Source organism: Globicephala melas, chromosome 10, assembly GCF_963455315.2.
Source record: "Globicephala melas chromosome 10, mGloMel1.2, whole genome shotgun sequence".
NCBI lineage: Eukaryota > Metazoa > Chordata > Mammalia > Artiodactyla > Delphinidae > Globicephala > Globicephala melas.
The window spans coordinates 83,864,423-83,887,092 of NC_083323.1; the positions used below are offsets into that span (position 1 = coordinate 83,864,423).

Below are 22,670 nucleotides of genomic sequence, written 5' to 3' on the forward strand. Positions count from 1 at the left end.
ATGAGGTAAAGTGACGTGATTCAAATTCCCTTTTTTGGAATATTTCGGAATGCTTTATCTGGAAGAAGAGTAGGAGATATATTCAAGGGATGTAAGCTTAAAGATAGGGAAGCGAGTTGAGAGGTGAAGGCATTAGCCCAAGTGAGATACGAGGTGGCTTTAGCGAAAGCAAAGGCCAGTGGGGATCGAGAAAAAGCACATTTGAGAGCTGAGGAGGAGGCATAACTCCAGAGCTTGGTTGTCTTTTGTACATAGGGTGAAGGAGGTATCTTAGACGGCTCCCAAGTGACTGGATGGGCAACTGGAAAGGGAATATGGAATGTAGAAGGAACCGACTGAGGCAGTAGGAAGATGATGAATTCTGTGCTAGCCATGCTGCATGGGACATTCCAGTAGAGAAGCTTGGTAGATGTGTGTACCTGGAAATCAGAAAGGGTTTGAAGCAGGCGGTAGCTATTCTCCAGTCCTTGGGATCCCCCCTTGAGTGTTAGGAGCATCCTTAAGACCAATTGCCATGTGTTGGTTTGGAAGGCCGCCACAACAAATTACTATAAACTGGGTCACTTAAAGCAAATGTATTCTGTTACTATTTGGAAGCTAGAAAGAAATCCAGAGTCAGAGTGTCAGCAGGGTTAGTTCCTTCTGGAGACTCTGAGGGAGAATCTGTTCCGTTCCTCTCTCCCAGCTCCTAGAGGCTACTGGCAATCCTTGGTGTTCCTTGACTTACAACTCCAGTGTCTGCCTCCATGCTCACGTGGCCTTCTCCCCTGTGTCTATGTGTCAAATCTCCTTTCTCTTAGAAGAACACGAATCATTGAATTTAAGGCCCACTGTAAATCCAGCGTGATCTCATTTCAAGATCCTTAATTTAAACATCTGCAACGACTCGATTTCCAAATAAGGACACATTCACAGATACCAGGGCTTAGGGCACACACATATCTTTTTGAGAGACACAATTCAACCCATTACAAGTAGTTCACTGTTTTTCCTTCTACCTTTTAACAGGCTCTTCCCTTGTGGAGCAGCTGTTTACTCACTCTTTCTGTTTAGATTTTATCCCCTCTACGATTGGACTTTCCAGTTTGTCCATCTTTTTCTGCCCCTGAAAATATATAACAGGGACCATTTTAATTTTGAGAATTTTGTTGGTTATGGTTAAGAAGAAACACCAAGGTATAAAAAAAATCAAATTGTGGTAAATTTAACACAGTCACAGACTCTCATATATTTCTTACATTAATGATCCCTAACCTGCATTTCCCAAATTTCATTTGAGGCACTAACTGGAAGCCATATTGGCCTTTGCCCTCCCATTTTCCCTCTAAGAAGCTCACCAAACCTCTCCTGAACACTTCCTTCTGATCATAAGATGTACTTGCTGCCTGAACATATAATGAAGGCAGAATAAAATGTAGCAAGTGATCATTTGGGGTCCTTTGAACTCTAATAGGTGACTCCCATTTCACTGAACCTCTGTGCCAACAAGAAATGATATCCCCTCACAGACTTTTTTTTTTTTTTGCGGTCCGCGGGCCTCTCACTGTTGTGGCCTCTCCCGTTGCGGAGCACAGGCTCCGGACGCGCAGGCTCAGCGGCCATGGCTCACGGGCCCAGCAGCTCCGCGGCATGTGGGACCTTCCCGGACCAGGGCACGAACCCGTGTCCCCTGCATCGGCAGGCGGACTCTCAACCACGGCGCCACCAGGGAAGCCCCCCTCACAGATTTTATCATAATGGTCAAAGCCGTGCAACAAGACTGCTGAGGATGAGCATATAGGGAAAATGAAAGAGGAAAAAAGAGAAAAGAATTAACATTTTTTACTGCCTCCTCAGGTATACGAAGTGTTATCTACTCCTTCACATGTGTTATTTCATTTAATTCTTCCATCAGCCTTATGTTCATTTTACAGTTGAAAGAAATGGAAATTCAGTGAAATTAAGTGTTATAATTTGGCAAACATCACACTTCCTAAGAAGCAGAAACCTGCACCCATCTGAATGCAATGCCCAAATTTTACCTATTTCACTCTGCCATTTTGTAAACTGACAGTTACTGAATGACTTTCATGGACCATTTATTATGCTAAGAGACTATATTAACTCATTTAATCTTCGCAGTGTCATGTTTATCTAGTGAGGTTATTCCATTTAACCAATAAGACCAGTGAGATTTAGAAAGGTAAAACAATACGTACAATTTATATAGCTAGTAAGTAGCAATGTTAGGATTTTAATTTAGGCTTATCCAACTCCAAAGCACAAATTATTTTCGGGTGATGGAAACCTTGGACCAAATCTAAGGAGCAAATGAAGTAAGATCCCAGGCAAGGATATGAAGATGGAGAAGTCAGAGATGAGGATCCAGTGCTATGATGAGAAGCAAGGAAGGAAGGAGTGTCCGTAACAAAGGGATTGTCAATGCTGTTTCTGCCAGGACTGGAAAGTGTCCCTTGGGTTTGGCATTTGAAAGAGCAAGGGGAGCGGAAACAAGACTGTAGCAGGAATGGGAGGGTGAGGAAGGAATGGGAGAGTATGATACGAATCTTCGAGAAGCTTGGCTTGGAAGGTAAAGAAACAGGATTGGAACGAGAGGGCAACACAAAGTTAAGAGACTTTATTTGCTTGTTTCAGGAGGAGAATCTTAAGTACTTACAAGTTGAGGTGGTAATGATAGTAGAGAAGTTCAAGTGGATGATGTAAATGTGAAAGAGAATAACCAGTAGAGAGGTGTAGAAATCTAGAGCATGAATTTGGGGGATTTGCCTTGAATAGAAGTAGCGGTACCATTTTCATTGAAACAGGAGGTGGCAGTGGGCATACGTGGAGATCGATTTGAAGCTAGCCTGGGGTAGGAGTCAGGGTGGGGAAGGAAGGTGAGAGTTCAGCCTTATTGGTCTTTCCAGAATTGGAGGTGAGGCCATTTACTGAGAGAGGGAATCAGCATAACTGGGAAGTTGGTGACTGTGATGAGAACAAAGTGTAAAGAACCAGCAAACAACCCTGTTATGATTCAACTCTGTAATATGTAAACGGCTTTATGATTTAACACAGCAGATACAATGTTAGAATTTCATATAGCATTTTAACTAAAATTCAAGTCTCTGAAAGCAAGAATGTTTCTTTTAAAGTGAGCACCTATATCCACCTGCACACAAACACACATCTCACATTGGAAATAGCCATTACAGAACATATGTATGTCTGTCAGTTATTCACCTTCGTAGTAATAGATGCATCCTTTCTGCATCTATAGTAATGATTTTTCCTACACAGTGTTATCTTGACAGTGCCTAAAAAGCATAAAGATTTCATACTTTTATTCAGTGTCATGTGCCAAATCATTTCAAATATATTTGTGCTCTGGAGAAGCTAAATAGACTACAAAAACACATGGAACCAGGTTGTACATAAACAGGGGTTAGAGGGTAGGAAAAGCAGGCTGATCCTCTTAAGATCTTTTACTAAAGGAACACATACCAAGACCATCCCTGTCATTTAAGAGCTGCATTTTTTTCCAGAGTGGTAGTGTTCGTGAACAGAATGAGCTGAAGAATAATATATTAAGAAGGTTGTGCAGGAGAACCAAGTCCAGATGTTGGGGATAATATAAGGTTAAAAACGACCGTAATTTTAAGTACATATTAACCCTAAAGGGCTGACCTAGATCTAAATAGTTGTTTATGATTCATATTGTATTTATAATGAGCCAGGATGTTTTCTTTTGAATACATTCCAATGAATTTAGCTCAGAAAAGCAAAACATATAGTAGCTCTCAAGGCTCCCCTTTCCATCGCCGACCCTGGAACTTCTCTTTCTGCCTTAAGGAGATCAGAGGAGGATGTTCAGTCTGTGCATAGTAAGGGGGGAAGGACACGGATCATTTAGAAGCCTTCCAGCTCTGAAGCACTGCGCTAATCTGACATCAGCTTCTTCAATAGAAATGTTTAAGCAGCAAGAAAGTATTCTAGGTTTTTTGGCAATTGGCAGATCAGATAGAAGAGTCTAGCAATACGACGAGGTCGTGTAATCTGACATGATTAGACAAGGCTCTTTAGTACCAGAACATTCATAATTGAGACAAAGAAAGAGTATTAATAACACTTTCCTAACACGGCAGTTAGCCATTTTATATTTCCTTTCTTTAATCTTAGTGTTTTTCAACAAATCATGGGATTTAATAGCGTGTTTTGGCAGATTAGAGGATTTATGGCCCAGATGTTTTTTGTTCTAAAAATGGATTAGGGTGTAAAGTTTGCTGGAATCCACGGAACATGTTGAGGCAAGCCGGTCATTTTATGTGTGATTAGTGCCTGCCTTCTGTCTCACAGTCCCTCCATCTGTCACAATTCACCAATGGATCTGGTTAGATTTAGCCTCATGTCACAAACAAGTCCCTTTTCTGGGCAATTTCATATTATAGATTCAGTTTATGCCATTTTATGCCCTAGTTAAAAGATAGGGAGAGTGAAAGATGATATATTAGCTTTCCTTTCAATATTTGCAAAACAATCCCTTCCCATCGCTCTTCTGCCCTAAAATCATGTAGATTATCAGCATAATGTGCATCAGATAAATAAATGACCAGAGTTAACATTAGCCTTGCTCCTTACACCTTACACCTGTTATTCTTTAAAAGAAATATTTTAGCTTTCTTTTTCTTTTTTTTTTCCCCCTAACTCTGGATTATGGAGTTGCGCCACAAGTTGGTCACTTGACCATCCCATTAAGAGTGTGAATTAAATGTGATCATAGTTACCCAGTAGCCACAATTTATTATTCAGCAATTACAGGTGCTTGGTTACATTCTGTGCTTGAAATTTAGCCTCTTAACTATTGCAAGTTTGTATCTGTAACAAGACATTGCCAACTGTGGTTTATTTCACCATGGTTGGATGCAGGGGGGAAATGCTCTTCTTTCAGTCAGTTAACAATGATTTGTTCCTTCTGTGTATAACAAACCTAATAGTGCCATACTCATACTCTAAATTGGCCTTTCTAATACTATGAGAGTGTCAGTAATTAATAGTAATAATTATCAATACCTTTATCCTATGGTAACATTCAAATGATCCTTATAGGAAAAAAACCAAAGACAGGTTGTATTTTTGCACTACAAAATATTCAGATAACTAAAAAAGTTTATCTAAAAATTATATTTGAAACTTCTTTTCAAACATGTGGAAACAGCTGTATTTCACTTAAATATTACATTTTGATAACAAATGTTTGGCACCATGTTGATGTAACTGTGTGAATCAGTCATCATCAATTATTTATTCATTCATTCATTTTTAGACTGATTCCATTGAGAAATTAGTACATGCCAGACACTAGCCATTCCCAAAAAAGAAGTGATTTTTATGGTGAAAGGTTAACCTATCCATGCACTTGTACAAAACATATCCTTCGTTCTGTTACATCTTCAGGTTATTTAAATGACCATGATGCTGTCACCAAGGCAATCCAAGAAGCTCGGCAGATGAAGGAGCAGCTTCGGCGGGAACAACAGGTGCTTGATGGGAAGGTGGCTGTTGTGAATAGTCTAGGTCTCAATAACTGCCGAGCAGAAAAGGTTAGTTCCTAAAATAACTGACTTTCCAAAAATACTTAAATTGCCTGACTGTTTTTCTTCTTTATCTTTTTCTCTTCTCACCATCCTTGGAATGACGGTTCTCCCACCCTTTATATCTCCATCAGTGCAGAACTCTTCATGCCCATCCTAATCAAAACCATCTGGAAATGAAAAGCGTTATAATTCTCTGCTATCCATCTGAACCTTATTGACAATTAATATCCCCTTTTCTGCCATCACTTTGTATTAAAATGAAGTGGCATTTGAAATACCTGAGTCTCAGTGAAAGTTTTGCTTTACAGAGATGCTCACCTTGTATTTGGGGATGAGCTGGATCTGAAAATGCCGAATCTTCTTTAATCAGCATAAGCTTGAATGATACCCATGCTTGTAGTCTCAGCATCTAAGATCCTGAGCTTGTCATAATGTTTCCAATGCAAAGCACTGTCAAGTTTTAGGTGACTGCACAATTGGAAGTTTTGACTTGATCATAAAACAAAGTTTGCTGTTTAAAATGTGGACATTATTATTCTACCTGTTATTATGCTTAAGTCCAGTGAAACTTCTGGATTTATCTGAGCTATAATAATTTCAAACTATTTTGTCTAAGCTACATTGTATTTTATTCAGAAAAATATTATGTTATTATAGAATGCTTGGAGTGATATACTTCTTTTGGTCATATTTGGTATTTTTAATTGAAATTTTAAAGTTACTGAATCCCCTTTTCTCAAAATCCTGTAGCTAAATATAGTAGATAAGAGAAAAAATGATCAGCTACTTAGTAATAACTTGAAAGTTAATCATCATGGGAAGGTCATGAGTCAAACGGTGTCATCCAGAATGAACAGATTGCTAATTTGGATAGCTTTCTGGTTTCCCAGGTTTTATATGGAATTTTACATATAATCTCTAAGAAGCTAGCAATTTGCATAGTGAAGGTGTGACCTTGCCACAACTGTACTTTTCCTCTGGTCCAAACATGGGTCAAAAGGATGGAGAAATGATTTCACTTCTGTTCTGTTCCTGGAGGGGAGAGCAAAGCATGGTCAAGTGTACATCCCTTGCAGTCTCACAACATAAGAAGAGCAACATTGTTGCAGCTCGAAGGGCACGAACATTTTCTAGCTAAGCACCAGGAGGGAAGGGGAACAGCAAAGTGACAGCTCTAAGAAGGAATGATAGCAAGCATAGAGGAATTTATATTCAAATATTTAAACATTCTTGAAAGGATGCTTGAACAGAAATTCCCTTTCTCTGCTCCCCATGTAGAAGTGAGTTTAACAGTCAGCCAGATGCTAATGCAAAGTGACTCAAGCTATTCCTCGCAAGCAGAGCTAAATTGCCATTATTTGTTAAGCGCATTGAATTCAGCTGTGGTTACAGCAGTTGGTTGCATTCAGCAAGCATCTGTACCCTTTTTTTTTTTTTAATCCTCCAAAGCAGAGACAACTCTACCTATCTCCCCCCCTCTCCTCCCCTGTGCTGGCTGGGAACTGTCAAGTGACAACCGACCAAATCCTTTTGGACAGGAGGCCTTCATCCTGAGCTCTATATACTTACAAAACAGGCCTTGTGGTTGGATCAGGGAGCCCATTAAAAGCGCTTTGATGGTATGGAAATTCATCTTCATGAAGCTCCTAGGCCCCTAAGCAGCATGCTGTTTAGCTGTGGTTACAGATCAGTCATTCACATCGGAGGGCAATAATTGTGCTGACGGCTTGTAAGGCAACGGGAGTACATAAAATAATCCTGGGCCCTCCACCATGGCACTGCGAGTTAATCTTCTCTAATACAGATCAGCTGTTGTTCTAACACATGACTTCATGCAGGCTCCAGTGACTCTGTTCAGCCTTTGATTAAGTAACAGGAGTGGAACCATCTGCATTCATTTTATCCCATAGTTGTCCATTGTTAGGGACCTTATTTCCACTTCTTGTTCCACCTCCACAATCAGACTTCATTTTATTTCTCTGATTAGCACCTCCTATTTGAGTTGCAGGAGTGAGAGTTGCCTCTGTTGAAAACTACTCCTTTCAATTTTCCTTTCTCTTCTGTAGAATTATAGTAACTGTTTTTTAAAAAAATCTATTTCTGAAGTAATACCTGCCAGAATCTGTTGGCCAATTAAGATGTCTCCATTCTCAAGACGTTGGTGCCCCCAGATCTCTTCACCATGCCCTTTCCATGCAGTTGAGTTACATCTTCAACTATGGTCTTACATTTTTATGGGTTTTTAAGTGAAAATCTTAAAAAATGAAATTGTATCATTGTAATTGTAGAACATAAAAATGTAAAAACCCGTTATTGTCATAGTCTGGCAAACTCTTGTAATGCGTAAGTAAACCTTTTCAGCAGGAGAATTCGAATTAGTTCATCCCTATGTTACCTTTGACACTTGAGATTGAATCTCTCTTAGAAGCAGGAATTACTGTGGTTGCCTTTTCCTGTTGAAATAGCTTAGCCGGCATTTCTACCAAATTAATGATCAATCTATGTCTTGCAACTCATGGGAATGAAATAATGTCAATTTAAATCTTTTAATTAGTCATTATTCAACATTAGCACCCCTGTGTATTAGGGACAGTGCTGTGTACTTGAGGCACTGTATTGAACAAGAAAATATGTCCTCTGCCTTTATAGAGCTTACAGTTTAGATCAAATTACGAGTTTGTTAATCATGGCATATTTATGTGTGTGAATTCCTATAGGAAGTGAATTAAGACCCCATACTGCTGAGCATGTCAGATCAGTTACATACCTGACTCGACAGAGGTAGCTGCTTGTTTTTCCACATAAAGCAGCATCACTAGACATATTGCCTCATCGTTTTTTTAATACCTACCTTTTTAATCGATTTCTATAATCGCCCAACTTTATCCATGGCCAAAGCATAGTTAGATCAGTAGTTGGTTTGAAATTTTGCTTCACAGTCCCTAACGAAAGACAGAAACACAGTATGTATAAATTCCGCTTATAATTTGCACTATCGCTCCCAAAAGGACGACATTTTTTCTCTCTTTAAACCATGCTCCCAACTTCCTAAACCCTAAAAGTATGTGAAATAAATGTAAGACATGGGGAAGATGAAGGAGAGAGAAAGATAGAAAGGAGCTGGGAGAAAGGAAAGGGGGAAGGAAAAGTAATTCAGCCAGATGCCTTCCGTCAGTCTAAAAGGAGATAGCAGGACCCAAGATGCAGATAATTGGAAACCTGTAGCAGAGATCTGTTTTCTTGAGTACACAAGCCCTATACACATTAACTTGTCTTCACATTTCAAATGACCAACATGCTTGTCTCGACTAGAATGTCTTAATTCTGAAAAGCTGTAATTGGGCAGTGAAAACAATTAGAGGTGTGAAGATAGGGACAAATGTTTTCCAGTCGTATGTACCAAAACACATAATGAAAGTCATTCGTACTGAAACACATTTTAATTGAAGACTTCTAAAAGATTTTTCATTTCTTTACTTTTCTTGGAAGTGTTTCAACATACCCAAGAACTGCGTATGTCAGGTTTCTTGGAAACTCTGGGACGCAGTGTTATTTATAATTGTCATCTCTGGTTAATTATAGCCTGATTGTATATTCAAATAATGTTATCTTTTACCACTCAGCTCTGTTACAGATTAGTGTCATAGGTGAATAAGTAAGCTTCTCAGGTAGGAAGAATCAGAAGAAGACCCTCATACATACATTTGTTTTGTAAAAACCACCTGCTTTGTGTCTTTAACACCCAAATGGCAAATGGCACGGTTTTGACCAGCTGCATACTCAGGTTCTGACCTTATAAGCTTACCTGATAGGAAATCATAAAAACTTCAGTTTTTGTCCTGATCCTACCAGGCAACACTAATACAATAGAGACGCAGTGCACTGCAATGAGGAACAGACCAGAAGTTTCCCTGATCACTTCCCTCACTACCCAATGTAGTTGTCCTAGAAAGATAATGCCCATGCTGTAATACCTGTTAGAAATGTTTGTCATGACATGTATCAGGATATCTAAATACAGTAGCTTCAACAAATACTGATTAGCTTTTAGCCTACAATGAAGTTCAGGAGTAGGAGGTTGGTGGCCTTAGCTCACTAGTTCAGTGATGTCAGGGTTGAAATCACTTGATTATCTGGGCTGTTCCCTTAGAGTCACAAAATGTTGCTGCACCTACAACTATGTCATGAAGGCAGCAGACTCAGAAAGAAGTTATTTTCTCTTCGCTGAAGTTCGGTCTTCACTCACATAGTCATATTTCACTGCACCCCTCAAGCTGACTTCCATAAACATCTCCTTTGGGTAGAACTGGGTCATTTGCACATCTTCACGACAGTTACTGGTCAAGGAAGAGAGACCACTTTAAATGGATCACAAATTATTTTCTGGGACTGAATTAGAGACCTTATCCTATCTTCCTGAGATCAAAGGATATCTTTTTTTTTAAGAAAGGCAGACCACTACCTGCAGCACCTCATTTGGATGTGTCTCGAGTCTTGGAAGCTTGACTAGCCTACTTTCTTCTAGGAATGGACCTTGAGAGCTTGTTTGGAGGGTCTAGCAGGGCAGAACAGCTTCTCATATACTCTCGACCGAAAAAGGGCCCTCTCCTATTGGGGAAGGCCATCCTCTTCCACTGAGCTTACAGCTCCAGGAGGAATGTATGTGGATCCATGGGGCAGGAAAGGGGACACCTGTCTAGCCATCCAGATCAGCCAGTCAACCCTGGTAATCAATGGGGTGACAGAGGTCGCAGCCAGATCACCCTCACATTTAAGGGATATCTCAAGACCAAAGGTTATATTGGCAGGGGCAAAAGATAGACCAGAATGGCTACCGGGTAGGAAAAGGCCATCGTCAGCCACGGCTACATTATAAAAATGATACCAAAGCTCTCAAATATTTTCATCATAAAGCTGGTTTGTTTTGATTCCATTTGATGTCATCTATCTAACTGCTTTTGCTCTTCTCTGTTGCATGTCTAGGGCCTTATACCTTGTCTGTGTTTCAGAAAGAATTAAATGACATTCAAGAATGTGTACAAGAAAACATTGTTTGGTGCCAGGTTAAATCAATGAATGTATGTTCGTCCACATACTTTCTACATATTAAGGCCAACTTCTGTATTACTTCTTGTATATAAAAAAGATGTCACTCACAAAAATAAACATACAAATATGTGCATGTATTTCTTAAGGTAGAGAATTTATTCATCAAACATTAATTGCCTGCCGTGTACCTGAAATCTAAACACTTGCACATGCTATGCCTTCATCAATAACTGCAAATAAGAATAGCTAGGAAAATGTCTTACTTTTCCCTCTGAGGTTCAGTGAAAATTCTTTGCAGATTTCCATAGAATAAGATGAAAATTTGGTGAATAATATGTATATTTTATTTTATTTATTTATTTATTTATTTTTTTTTTTTTTTGCGGTACGCAGGCCTCTCACTGCCGTGGCCTCTCCCGTTGCGGAGCACAGGCTCCGGATGGGCAGGCTCAGCGGCCATGGCTCACGGGCCCAGTCGCTCCGTGGCATGTGGGATCTTCCCAGACTGGGGCACAAACCCGTTTCCGCTGCATCGGCAGGCGGACTCTCAACCACTGCGCCCCTAGGGAAGCCCAATGTGTATATTTTAAATAATGATTTACGCAGTAATGAAACCAGTTTCTCTTTTTGGTGTCGGTCATATTCATAAGAAGTTTTACCACATACATTATAGATGGACTTGTAAACAAAGGTTAATTTTATTACTCTGGCACTTGAAAACTCTTCCAGTACAACCTCCTCTTTTCTGCCATTGTCAACCCTTTTCTTTCCCTTTAACAGAGTGCCAAACATGAAATGACAGTGACCAATGTTGACTTCATGCGGATGTTTAATAATGAAAAAAGTGTGTCAGTCCCAGCATTAGTTACAAATGGCAGTAAGTGTATCGGATGGCAGCCCTGTAATAATTTTACATCCATCATTCTTTCCTGATGCTTCACTGGCCATCTGATGGATGGGGCCAGCAGTGTTAACTCTTCAGAAACTGACACAGTGTATCTACTTCAGCATTATCTAACATATGCTCCTTCTCTTAGATAAGGAGAAGGCATGTGAGGAATTATAAACTACAGGTTTGCTTTGAAAAAGTGAATATGAAGGAACTCATGCCTTTGTATTCAGTGGCAGGTACTACAATTAATTAATGATTTATGGGTGGCTTTTGTAGTTGTTGCCTTTAGCTAAAATGAATTAGAGAAGTCAGATTAGAGCTAGACATTTCAGTGGTAAGAGGAAAAACTCCATGAAGGAGGAAGCTATGTTAGGTAAATCGTTCAGGAGGAAATGAGATAGATCATTGCAACAGTGGGACAAAACAGGAGCTTTTCCTTGGTGGGGGTGTGTGTGTGTGAGTGTTTGTCAAACAAAAATGTCCCCAAACTTTTAAATCTTCTGGTTAGAATTTACCTGAGCACAAATTAAAATAACACAAATGGTTAATATTTTCTTTTTATAGAAGTGAATATATATTATTTTTTATCTCTAATGTAATTATTTATTTGGTGATTTTAATTAAAAGATACACAAAGTCTGAAGTTGAATATTTGCCTTTTTATTATTGGAGTCTCTCTACTCTAAATATGTATGTAAAATGGATAGAGAACTGCTTTCTAGACAGCGGATTATTAGAAAATCTAGACTAGTTTTTTACGTGCAAGTTGGCATTTGATCCTCAGGTTTTCTTTTCTTTTGTTTTTCATTCATAAAACCTTCTTAATACTGAGTGTCTTAGCTAGGGAACACTTCTTATGGGACAGGAGGGGAGAGGAAAACCCCTTAGTGAATATTATCAGCACCGAGCAGCCCGTTTTCAAAGACCATGACAAAAAGGCAAATAGGTATTATGTCATCACCCATCCATCACTCTATATGTCAGCCTTTCAATAATTCCAATCGACATTCTCGACAGGCTGGTGCAAGTTAAAGGGGCTGTTTGTTTCTAGAAATTGAGTGTAGGCTGTCTATAGCCTTTTGTTCCAGATGGTTTTCTTCTGTGTCTTTTCATTTCTTTCTTTTTCTTTCTTTTCTTTTTGGGGGTATTTAATTGAAATACATGCCGAGTTTGCAGACTGCAAAGATCATAGCTGTTTTCGTCCAGCAGTGGTAACTATGCATTAAACATTTTGATTTGTTTGAGCTTGAAGTTTAGTCCTTTTTTGCCATTTGCTTCATGGAGTTTGTGTATATTTACAGCCTCTGCATTTAATGGCCACATGCCTTATTTTCACAGATGGCCAGTGGAAGACTTTTTCTTTCTCTTAGTATAGCCTGCTTTCAGTTTTGCTACATTTGTCACAGTGCCACTACTTGCAGCTAGCAAGTGCCCACGCTTGGTGGGGAGCAATTATGGTGTGAGTTTTTAAGGAGCTTTTTAAAGGGTTTTTTTTTTTTTCCAGTAAACTTTTTATGGTTTAATTTTCAAGCCTAGAAAAGCTGTGCATGTTTTCAAACAGAGAGTCTTGTGTTCTTTACATCATTCTGGTAGAGGGGTTAGTGCAGGATGGTCCAATAAAATGAGACACACAGGGCATGCCAAATTGGGTTTCAGATAGACACCCACAGGCCTCTCTGATGATTGAAATTGTCTGTTCATTTAAAGATATGAGGATAGGCTCACAATAGTATTCCTGAAAAAAAACGAGTTTGAAAACACCGTATGGAGAATGATCTAGATATTTTTAAAGTACATTTCCATGGTACATAGATAAAAGACTAGAAGAAGAATAAACAATCATTTTGCCAAGGTGATGGGGTTGGAAATTTACATGTCCCCACATTCCTGATTTTTTCAAATTTTCTGTAAGTAAAATAAGAATCACTTTTGTTGTTGGACCAGAAGTGTTATTTTTGAAAACCTGGTCTACTAAGAATGATCTTTCCTTCCCTTCTCCCTTGCTCCCTTCTTCATCCCCAGGATCAAATAGCTGTCTTCAAGACACTTAAACATTAAGGCACTGAAATAATCAAAGAGCCATTTGTTTTTCAATTATCCTCATACTTAGTAGATGTATTGTATTCTCTATCGTCATTTATTGCAAGTGACTTTAACAATATGGATTTAAAATTATGAGGAAAATATTCTGAATTTAACATTTATTTCAAAGGGCCTCATTGAGTCTTTCCACTTATACCTTTTCTGTTTTACAAATGAGAAACACTTGTTTATGAGTATAGGAGTAAAAATAGGAGTAATAATAGCTATTGATATCTAGTTTGTATCTTACCTTTTTCAACTGCTTTCACATCAAATTTCAGTTCCATACAGTATTATAAGCAGAAACGTATTCATATCTTTGTTTTAAAAATAAAAACCTTGAGGTATGACATTATTATAGGAATTCGAGTGGTAGATCAGTTTTTGAACCTAGGTCCTCTTGTTCAAATTTCAGTCTTTGTTTTAAAAATAAAAACCTTGAGATATGACATTATTATAGGAATTCGAGTGGTAGATCAGTTTTTAAACCCAGGTCCTCTTGTTCAAATTTCAGTCTCTTTTCTAATGGGCCATGCTGAAGATGTTCAAGAAAGTAACTCGGTGCCTGTTTGATTAGATTGTACCCCAGCGTTGGCCATGTGTATCATTTAGTACATTTTTGAGGATTTATCACACACACACACAAATCCTTTAATCAATCAGCATCTCCATCATTTGTGTATCTTTTTTCCAACTCTTTGTTTTTCCTGTTTCTGCTCCCTTTCTAGGTCTTCCTTTCTTCACCACGCACCAGCCCCCTTCATTAGAGAATGAGCCGGGAAACAGAAAGAATATGTTCCATCTTATTTATTTTGCTTCTCATAGCAGCTCTCCTAAAACATGTGAAGTTTTAGCTGTTCACTAAAATGAGATTTTAAGTATCTATTCTACTCTAAATTTTTTCCCCTAAAACTACCATGGATGATTGAAAAGCAAACTATAACCCCACTGTGCCTCTTCTATTCGTCAGACCCAGCATTTCGGAACCAAACCATTTCTCTTTAAAACAGTGCAAGTATATTTGTTTAACTGAGGTAACTACTGGCTACTGAGGCTGCATTTATAAGAATACGTACAGTTTTACAGCTTTTATTCTATGAAAAGGAAAAAGTAAAGAGCAAAGGTCTATACGTTTCTGTAGCTCACTAACTGAGTGACCCATTGTTTATAGAACAGTTATCATCAGACAACATTCCAGTTGTGTGTTTACATCTGTGCAGCCCTCCCACCTACCGGACACCCTGTGTAGGTTGTGAATTCTATTATTTTACTTAGCTGGCCTCCTATTTTTCTCACATTAAGCCTTCTGATTTGACTTGGTGTGCACAGTATCTGTATCTGCCCTGGTTTGAAATAAAGTCATGTTTTTAGACTTTGGCTGTATGCTGAACACATACACAGACACTTGAAAACTCAGGTCTTAGCTTTTCCCTCTCCTGCCTTCCCTCTTCCACATGTACAGACCATAAGCACCCCTGGGACAAGTAAGCAAGGACCAATATTTTACCATGATATTATTCATGTGTACCCTCTTTGTGAATGATTTCTTTCCTACGGATTCCTTTGAGTGGCTCTTCGGTTCATTACCCCACACACTCAATGACTTCTTCCTCTCCATGGCAGTCATGTTGAATTTGGACATATGACTGCGTGTTTCACAATGCACTTAGAATCTGTAAATCTGAGTATTATTGGACAGTCCCTTCACAAAATGTATTTCAATAATCATATTTTTTGGGTTTTGTTTCATAATTTGAAATATCTTCCTTGAATTTAAGAAAATGATGATAGAATTCTCAATTATAAATGGAGTACCTTTACATTTTGAAACATAATTAACAGCTTCTGAGGAAACTATCATCATGGATAGAGAAACATGTATAGCTGTATACATTTGTCAAAATATTTTTGTTTTGTTTGAGCAACTCCAGTCAAGTGGAACATAGAATTGAAAGAAAATGTAAAGGGCCTTTAATTCAACATATCATCTGATGTTGAATTGCCAGGCAGGTAGTCATATGACCAATACTTGAAAACCTCTAGGGAAGTGAAATTTTTTGCATCCTAAGACAGCCCACTCAATGGAGAGACAACTCTTTTATATAACTCTTCCTTCAGTGGTTCGTTATCTTTCACTTGATAACTTACAACCATTGGTCAGTATTCTGTCTCTTTACTACATATGACCAAATCCTCTCTTTTTCACAAATAAGAGGTCTTGATTCTTTTCAAACATGGAGATTCTTAAGATATTTAAAGACAGAGATTGTCGATCTCCTCTTCAACTCTCTCTTGCAAGGTCCTGTGCAATTTCTCCATGAAGACAACAAGGATATTGATAGGAACATAACCCAAAGCTGAGTTAAGTCCAAAACATTATGGCCATGGTCTGCATTCCAGTTTTTGCAGAAAAAGAAACTAGACCATTACAACATAGTTTTTCTTAATGAATCCATACTAGCTTCTTGTTGTATCACATCCTGTACTAAGTGCTCTTAACTAATCCTATAACAATCAGTTCTGTCTTTTCTGGAACATACATTAAGTGCTCAAGTCATTGTTCCACAAATTCTCTCTTTATTCATGAAAACTCAGAATTAGTTATTTATGTACAATTCCTAATATTTCTCCCACTTTAAAATCAGTTCTTTAAAAATCATAAATAGGGATTCATCAATTTTATCCACAAGTCATTTTACTATCTTAGAAATGTATTCATCCAGATTAAGACTTGAATTCATAGAAGCTGTGTGTTTCCTTCAAAGCAATTCTATCTTCAGCTTTGTAATACTTCTTAAGAAAACTTGATCTGCCAATACAGTTCACTTTGACCAGATCGCCTGATGAAACTAAGTTTCTATGAAATTTAGCAAGAATTATACTTCAAGAAACATTTCATGAAGCTGGCTACCAAAGTTCACAAAAGGAAATTAGATTGTGGAAACAAAATTATGGGCTCTAATTTATTATTTTCTCCACTAGGGGTATCTCTGAATTTAGAAGGGGAAAAAAATCAGGATTAGGTAAGGATTTTTTTATAGTTGACTAAACCACAAGACACTTATGGACTTTTCCAACCCCTTAGCTCATATATCCATATGATTATCTGATGGAGAAAATAAATGGAAAAATATTCCTGAAGGATACTAGATTTCAGAGTACCAAAGTGTCTGAGAAACTCACATTTGACCAGAATAAAATTAGTAAAAGATTTCTTCAGATTGCATTTTTGTTGGCGTTGGAGAGAAATGTATGTGTGTATGTGTGTGTGTATTTGTACATAATTTATTGTAAATCTTTTACAACAAAGCTTTCTTTCCCATTTGTGCAGTTAGATTATGTGGGTGGATGCTTATTTTTTAGAAAATGGCAATCTCAGTAAGCAAGGGTGAAACCAAGAGATTGAAGGGGATCTCAGACACACGCATTGTTTTTTATGTTCTACTTAAGCTGATGAAAAAATTCTCCAACCAATAAATCGTTATGACATTATAAATAATCTTTCATCTTCTTTGGTGGTCTGTGAGGGTCACATAATTGGAGGGTTAAAAACCTTTTTTGTTTCTTTTTTCTTCCTGTGTCATTAGTATAGAAGGAGATCATAAAAAAGGTCAGCCAGAAGGGGTTTAACTGTTACTGAGTCAACATTTGACAGTCACACTCTATTCTGTCATTTCATGCATGTGCTTTTTATGAGTTTTATAGCTTTGTGAGCTTTATTTCAGGGATGTCCATTATCATAGCCGATCCACAGCCCATCTCTTTCTTTGTGTATGTGTGTCTGATGGTGAGCAAAGCTTGTCACTTATATAAATCCCAATTTCAAGGAGTAATAGAGGAACCATGTACTCATGCAGTTTAGGCTTAGGTAACTAAGGAAATATCTACTTCCTCTAGAGCACAGTTTGTGTGGTTTTTTTGTTTTGACTCTATGAAATATCGACAAACAATGTGCCTTTTGAGCCTTTACAAACACAGTGAATTTTTAGTTGTTTTCTATATAGTTGAAGTAATGGAATAAGAGAAGTTTTCAACTTAAATATGTACTAGACTTATATTATAGGGCTATAAACCATCAGGCCTGAGAATCAAATGGAAAATAAAAAAGATTAAATACATTGTCAGGAATGATGCGCAAGAGGAAAGAAAAAAATCCCAACAACTTTTAGAGTTGTTACAAACATTCTCCTTTTTAATGCATATTTGTCCACTACTCTGGCTGTAGACAATAAAGGATCATAACCACAGCAGGATACTTAATACTTATATTGAAATAACTATTCCTGTAATTCTTATATTTTAGGAAGAATCTTTATCTTTTTCATTTCCCCTATTTACTTTTTCCCTAATATTAAAAGCATATCCTTTTCATTTTTTAAACTAATGAGAATCTGTCGTATATTACAGCACCATTTTACAAATTAGGATTCTGAAACTCAGGGAGGTTAATTGATTTGTCTAAAGTAGTATAGCTAATATATATGGCAGCGTTTGGTTAAAATGTCATGTTCCTGATCCCAAAGCCATTATTTTCTATATGGGTTATTTTCTCTATTTTCAGATATGTTCTTTTCCCACTGATCTCTATAGCCTTTTGCCATTCAGAACGTTGTTTGCTTAGAAAGCACTGATCTTTACTGACCACTTCTAATCAGCTAATTACCCACATCTCTTTAGATATTTCTTGGCTCTCCTTGTTGATTCCCACCATAGTCTGATGTCATGTGCAAACAATACACGTGCTGTTTTCCATTATTCAAGTCATTGGATGAGCCACAGAGCCCAAAACCAGCTGCCAAATTCCCTAAGTGAATATTAACACATTAATAATCGTTATATGAATGTTGAGTTTTAGAGTTATTCATTTGACCCCAAGAAACTATATTGTCTAAAACTTTCCTTTCTTCTGTAGATCAGATACAATTTACTTGAATGTTTCTTCAAGTCAACATAGGATCAGAAAGTTTTTCAAGTTAAGACAAACTTTACCTTAAGTTTCTTCTTGATCTTAGTAAACCTACAGAGTTGTACAAGGTTTGATTAGCCAGATAGGACTCATCTTTCCAAAGGAATTCTAGTTGCTATCCAATAGCTAGTTTTTATCCAATAGAAAGCATACAGGTCGTCTTGTTTGGTCCTTATTTGTAAATCCTCAGGACTATTTCATTTTGACTACTTTGTAGTAATTAATCTGTTTGCACCCTGTACTCTGATGTTCCTCAGAGCAGTTCAGAATTTTGGCCAATATTTCTTTAAGTGTGTTTTTTGTTTGTTTGTTTGTTTTATTTCTAATAGGAAAAAGGTAGAAGAGAGAAAGATGAATGAATCTTATAAGTTTCAGGGCAGTGTTTGGATAGTATTGAGAAGGCAGAAAAGTATAAGTGCTATACTGGATTTATGTTCAAGAACACTGGTCTTAGACTGGGGGCATGTGGTAGTCTTTTTCTGTAAAAATTCTTGACTAATGTGCTCTTTATCAGAACCAGTTGGAACTAAGGGTATAAGTTTGGTAAAAATTATCACCTCTGCTCATCAACATATTTTTCTATTTCCATAAACTCAGTTTCTTTGGTGTTTCTTATTTCCAGCATCTTCCCATTTACCACCTCCCTACCTGACATTTACTGCCGTCATTTTGTTTCAGCGGTCTCTATTTAGAAAGGATTAATTGAATTATAAGAACTTTGAGAATCACCTTTTTTCAGTAATATTCACACATTTGAAAAGAGGCTTTGGAAAGGGAACTATTTAACCCAGTGTACAGAATCAGAAACGGTTGAGTTTTAGACATGACAGTGCGTAGTTGGACTCTTTGCGAAGGGGACGGCCAGGAACGGATGGGATTAGAAGTAGTAGGATGAAAGGAATCTTCCCAGTGTACCAGCATTTGTGCTTTGTAACATTTGGCTGACTTTCCTCCTATATTCCTGAATAGATTGAATTTAAATTTTTGAAGGCTATTCTTAAATCCAACTCATTCTTTTAGTAGTTCAGTATATTATCTAGAATCCTATTCACACACAGATTTATATCTACCTATATACATAAGAACTAAATATGAACTTTTACAATAGGATCAGTATTCATATGGAATTGTATAGCTAGTTATTTACTATATAACCACTGTATTATATATATATATACCATATATTTACCATATAACCATTTACCATATAACCTTACCTCAGTTCCTCTGTCTTCTGAATTTATTGTCAGCAAGAGTTTCTAAATTGTGGCAGTATTACCATTTTGATTTACATGCTACTGTAAGATGTTTTTTTCGTTTGTTTTTTTTTTTTTTTGCGGTACGCGGGCCTCTCACTGTTGTGGCCTCTCCTGTTGCGGAGCACAGGCTCCAGACATGCAGGCTCAGCGGCCATGGGTCACGGGCCTAGCTGCTCCACGGCATGTGGGAAGAACATGTGGGACCTTCCCGGACCGGGGCACGAACCTGTGTCCCCTGCATCGGCAGGCGGACTCTCAACCACTGCGCCACCAGGGAAGCCCTGTAAGGTGTTTTAATTAAAGGCACAACACACCTTCTTCAGGTCCTCCAATCACTTCTCATTTACCCTGTTCACATGACTGAGAATTAGCTTAAATGACTATACAAAAGGTCACAAAAGAAGTGCAGCTGACTGTGTTTACTTCCACTGTCTCCTACTGACATCCTCTTAAGAAGTATCATAAATTCCACTTTTGGGTAGCTAATTGAATCATTTTATTATACTCTGTGCTTTAGAGGTAGATGATTAGAGGTTACTTATTGTAAAAACTACTTGTGACTTTCCAGCTCATCCTTTGCTAATTTTAGCTACGTGGTAAGATGGTGCAAGGTCCATACAGCTGAATGCAGAATCTTCAGAGTCACTTAACATTTCATTTTTTCTACTCCGACTGCCTTCATTTTGCTGTTTCTTCTTGAAAGACTTTACTTCAAAATAGAAAATATGTAGCATTATTGCCCCATACACTTTTAAATAAAAACCTGAGAAGTGATCCATGCCCAGTACTTTCCCCAAAGATAGTACAATAAAGTATTCATTGACCCGGGGACTTTCAGATTATGTTGATGGAATGTGGTTTTTTTTTTTTTAATGTAACTGTCTTCTATTTTAACAGCTACATTTACTCTAAAGACAGTCTGTTAAGCTGGTGTCCTTGGTGCTCCTGGGCTCAGCTGAATATATACAGCAGACTCTCTCAGCAAAAGAAATGTAGAACATGTAAAGCAGATGAAAATACCAGTTTCATACACAAAACAAAATTGGGTGAGGTTCTACATTTTTAAATATATAATTTATTTCAACTTTAGTACTATATAATCTTATAGAACTAAAGTTGGTATAAACTATTTTGTTTTCAGTTTCTCTACTGTATTTTATACTGATTGACAATTTAAAATATTTTTTCTATTAAATCGTATATCAGACTTTGATGAAGAGAGACATGGATTCCAAGGCCTCTAAATTAAGAGAATTTTTCATCTAGTGTGTATAGTTGAAATACTGTCAGAGATTTTATAGAGGTAAAGTATATACTGTATGAAGAATTTCAGTACCCTGTTGGCTCTTGTTGGGAACGTTAGTTGGGTCCTTTACCTGTAATACAATTATCTTAAATAGTTGATTATTTTCTGTGAACCTTTTTTTTTTTTTTTTTTTTGGCTGTACGCGGGCCTCTCACCGCTGTGGCCTCTCCCGCTGCGGAGCACAGGCTCCAGACGCGCAGGCTCAGCGGCCATGGCTCACGGGCCCAGCCGCTCCGCGGCATGTGAGATCTTCCCAGACCAGGGCAGGAACCCGTGTCCCCTGCATCGGCAGGCGGACTCTCAACCACTGCGCCACCAGGGAAGCCCTCTGTGAACTTTTTATTGTGTCAGTAGCTGTTCCGCAGCTACTGATTCATTTGTGTAACTCGTGACTGTGTTCCTCAGAAGATGAGGTGCATGATTACCAAGAAACATGAGCAAATTTTATGAAATCCAATAGGTGCTTTTCTTAAAGCTGCTTTGGAACCGCATCATCCTCAGAGCAATGATGGAAAGTTCTAGAGAGAGTTGTAAACCTTTTATTTTATGCTTTTCTGTTCTTAAAATCACCCAATTACTTAATTTGGAAATAGCTTAAAATCTCACGTGGTGTAGATTAAGCATTATATTTTTCTTGAAAATAATTTACTTTGTAATGCCATGTTCTCCATGAATTCAGATCATGCACTGCATGCTTTCAAATGACTTGATGTCTTTGCAGATCTAATTTTGGTATATTTGTATCTCAGATAATTCTCCAACTCAATATTTTGGCTTAGCAATCCAAATCAAATCGTGGTCCAAGTAGCAGGCACTCACATTGAATGTACAGAGACTTGACAAGCAATTAACAATGAATATTGAAACGTCTTCATTACCCTTGCATGAGGAATGCAGATGGCATTTAGGGAGATGGCAACCCGAGGGCACTACTGTGAATTATGTTTCAATCATTTGGTCACCTGACTATTGGAAGACTTTCTCTGGGCCTCATGCCACTTCTATACTTTTCCTGTCTGGCTAAAAATAAAGCAGGCATTCCCAATGTTGTAAAACAGGTTGCTTCCATGAAATTTCTATGCACATTTTGTGATTTGGGAAGGTTGTCTCCAAGGATCCCAGCATCCATCCTTTAGGCTCAGCAAACCCAAATGCCAAGACTGTATAGGGGATTCTGCGAATCAGAGTCCCTTCAAACATCCTGCTGATCATCGGCTTCAGTTACCTCAGTTATAACGTGCTGAATGTGCAAAGGTGAATAAATCAGCATCTCCTCCCTTCCAGGAGCTAATGTGTTATATATAGCCCAAGGAAAAAAATGTCTTTGAATAATTATAATTTCCAGATTGAGATCTCATTATAAATTTCTTTTTTAAAGGAAAAAACAACACTGGAGAGTCTGACTCAGCAACTGGCAGTTAAACAGAATGAAGAAGGAAAATTTAGCCATGCCATGATGGATTTCAATATGAGTGGAGATTCTGATGGTTTGTGAAATTTTTCGTATATATTCCAGTAGTGTGCAGAAGTGTCTGTTTAATACCAA

General features: G+C 37.9%; 1 protein-coding gene across 7 annotated transcripts in view; it reads left to right on the plus strand.

The window, feature by feature from the left end:
• Positions 1-22,670, plus strand: part of SOX5 (SRY-box transcription factor 5) — a 991,328-nt gene that overhangs the window by 957,773 nt on the left and 10,885 nt on the right. For all 7 annotated transcript variants that reach the window (XM_060306246.2, XM_060306247.2, XM_060306245.2 and 4 more), the window contains 2 exons: positions 5,431-5,576; positions 22,503-22,611. In XM_060306246.2, coding sequence (XP_060162229.1) covers positions 5,431-5,576; positions 22,503-22,611 — 255 coding nt within the window. The remainder of the gene's footprint in view (positions 1-5,430; positions 5,577-22,502; positions 22,612-22,670) is intronic.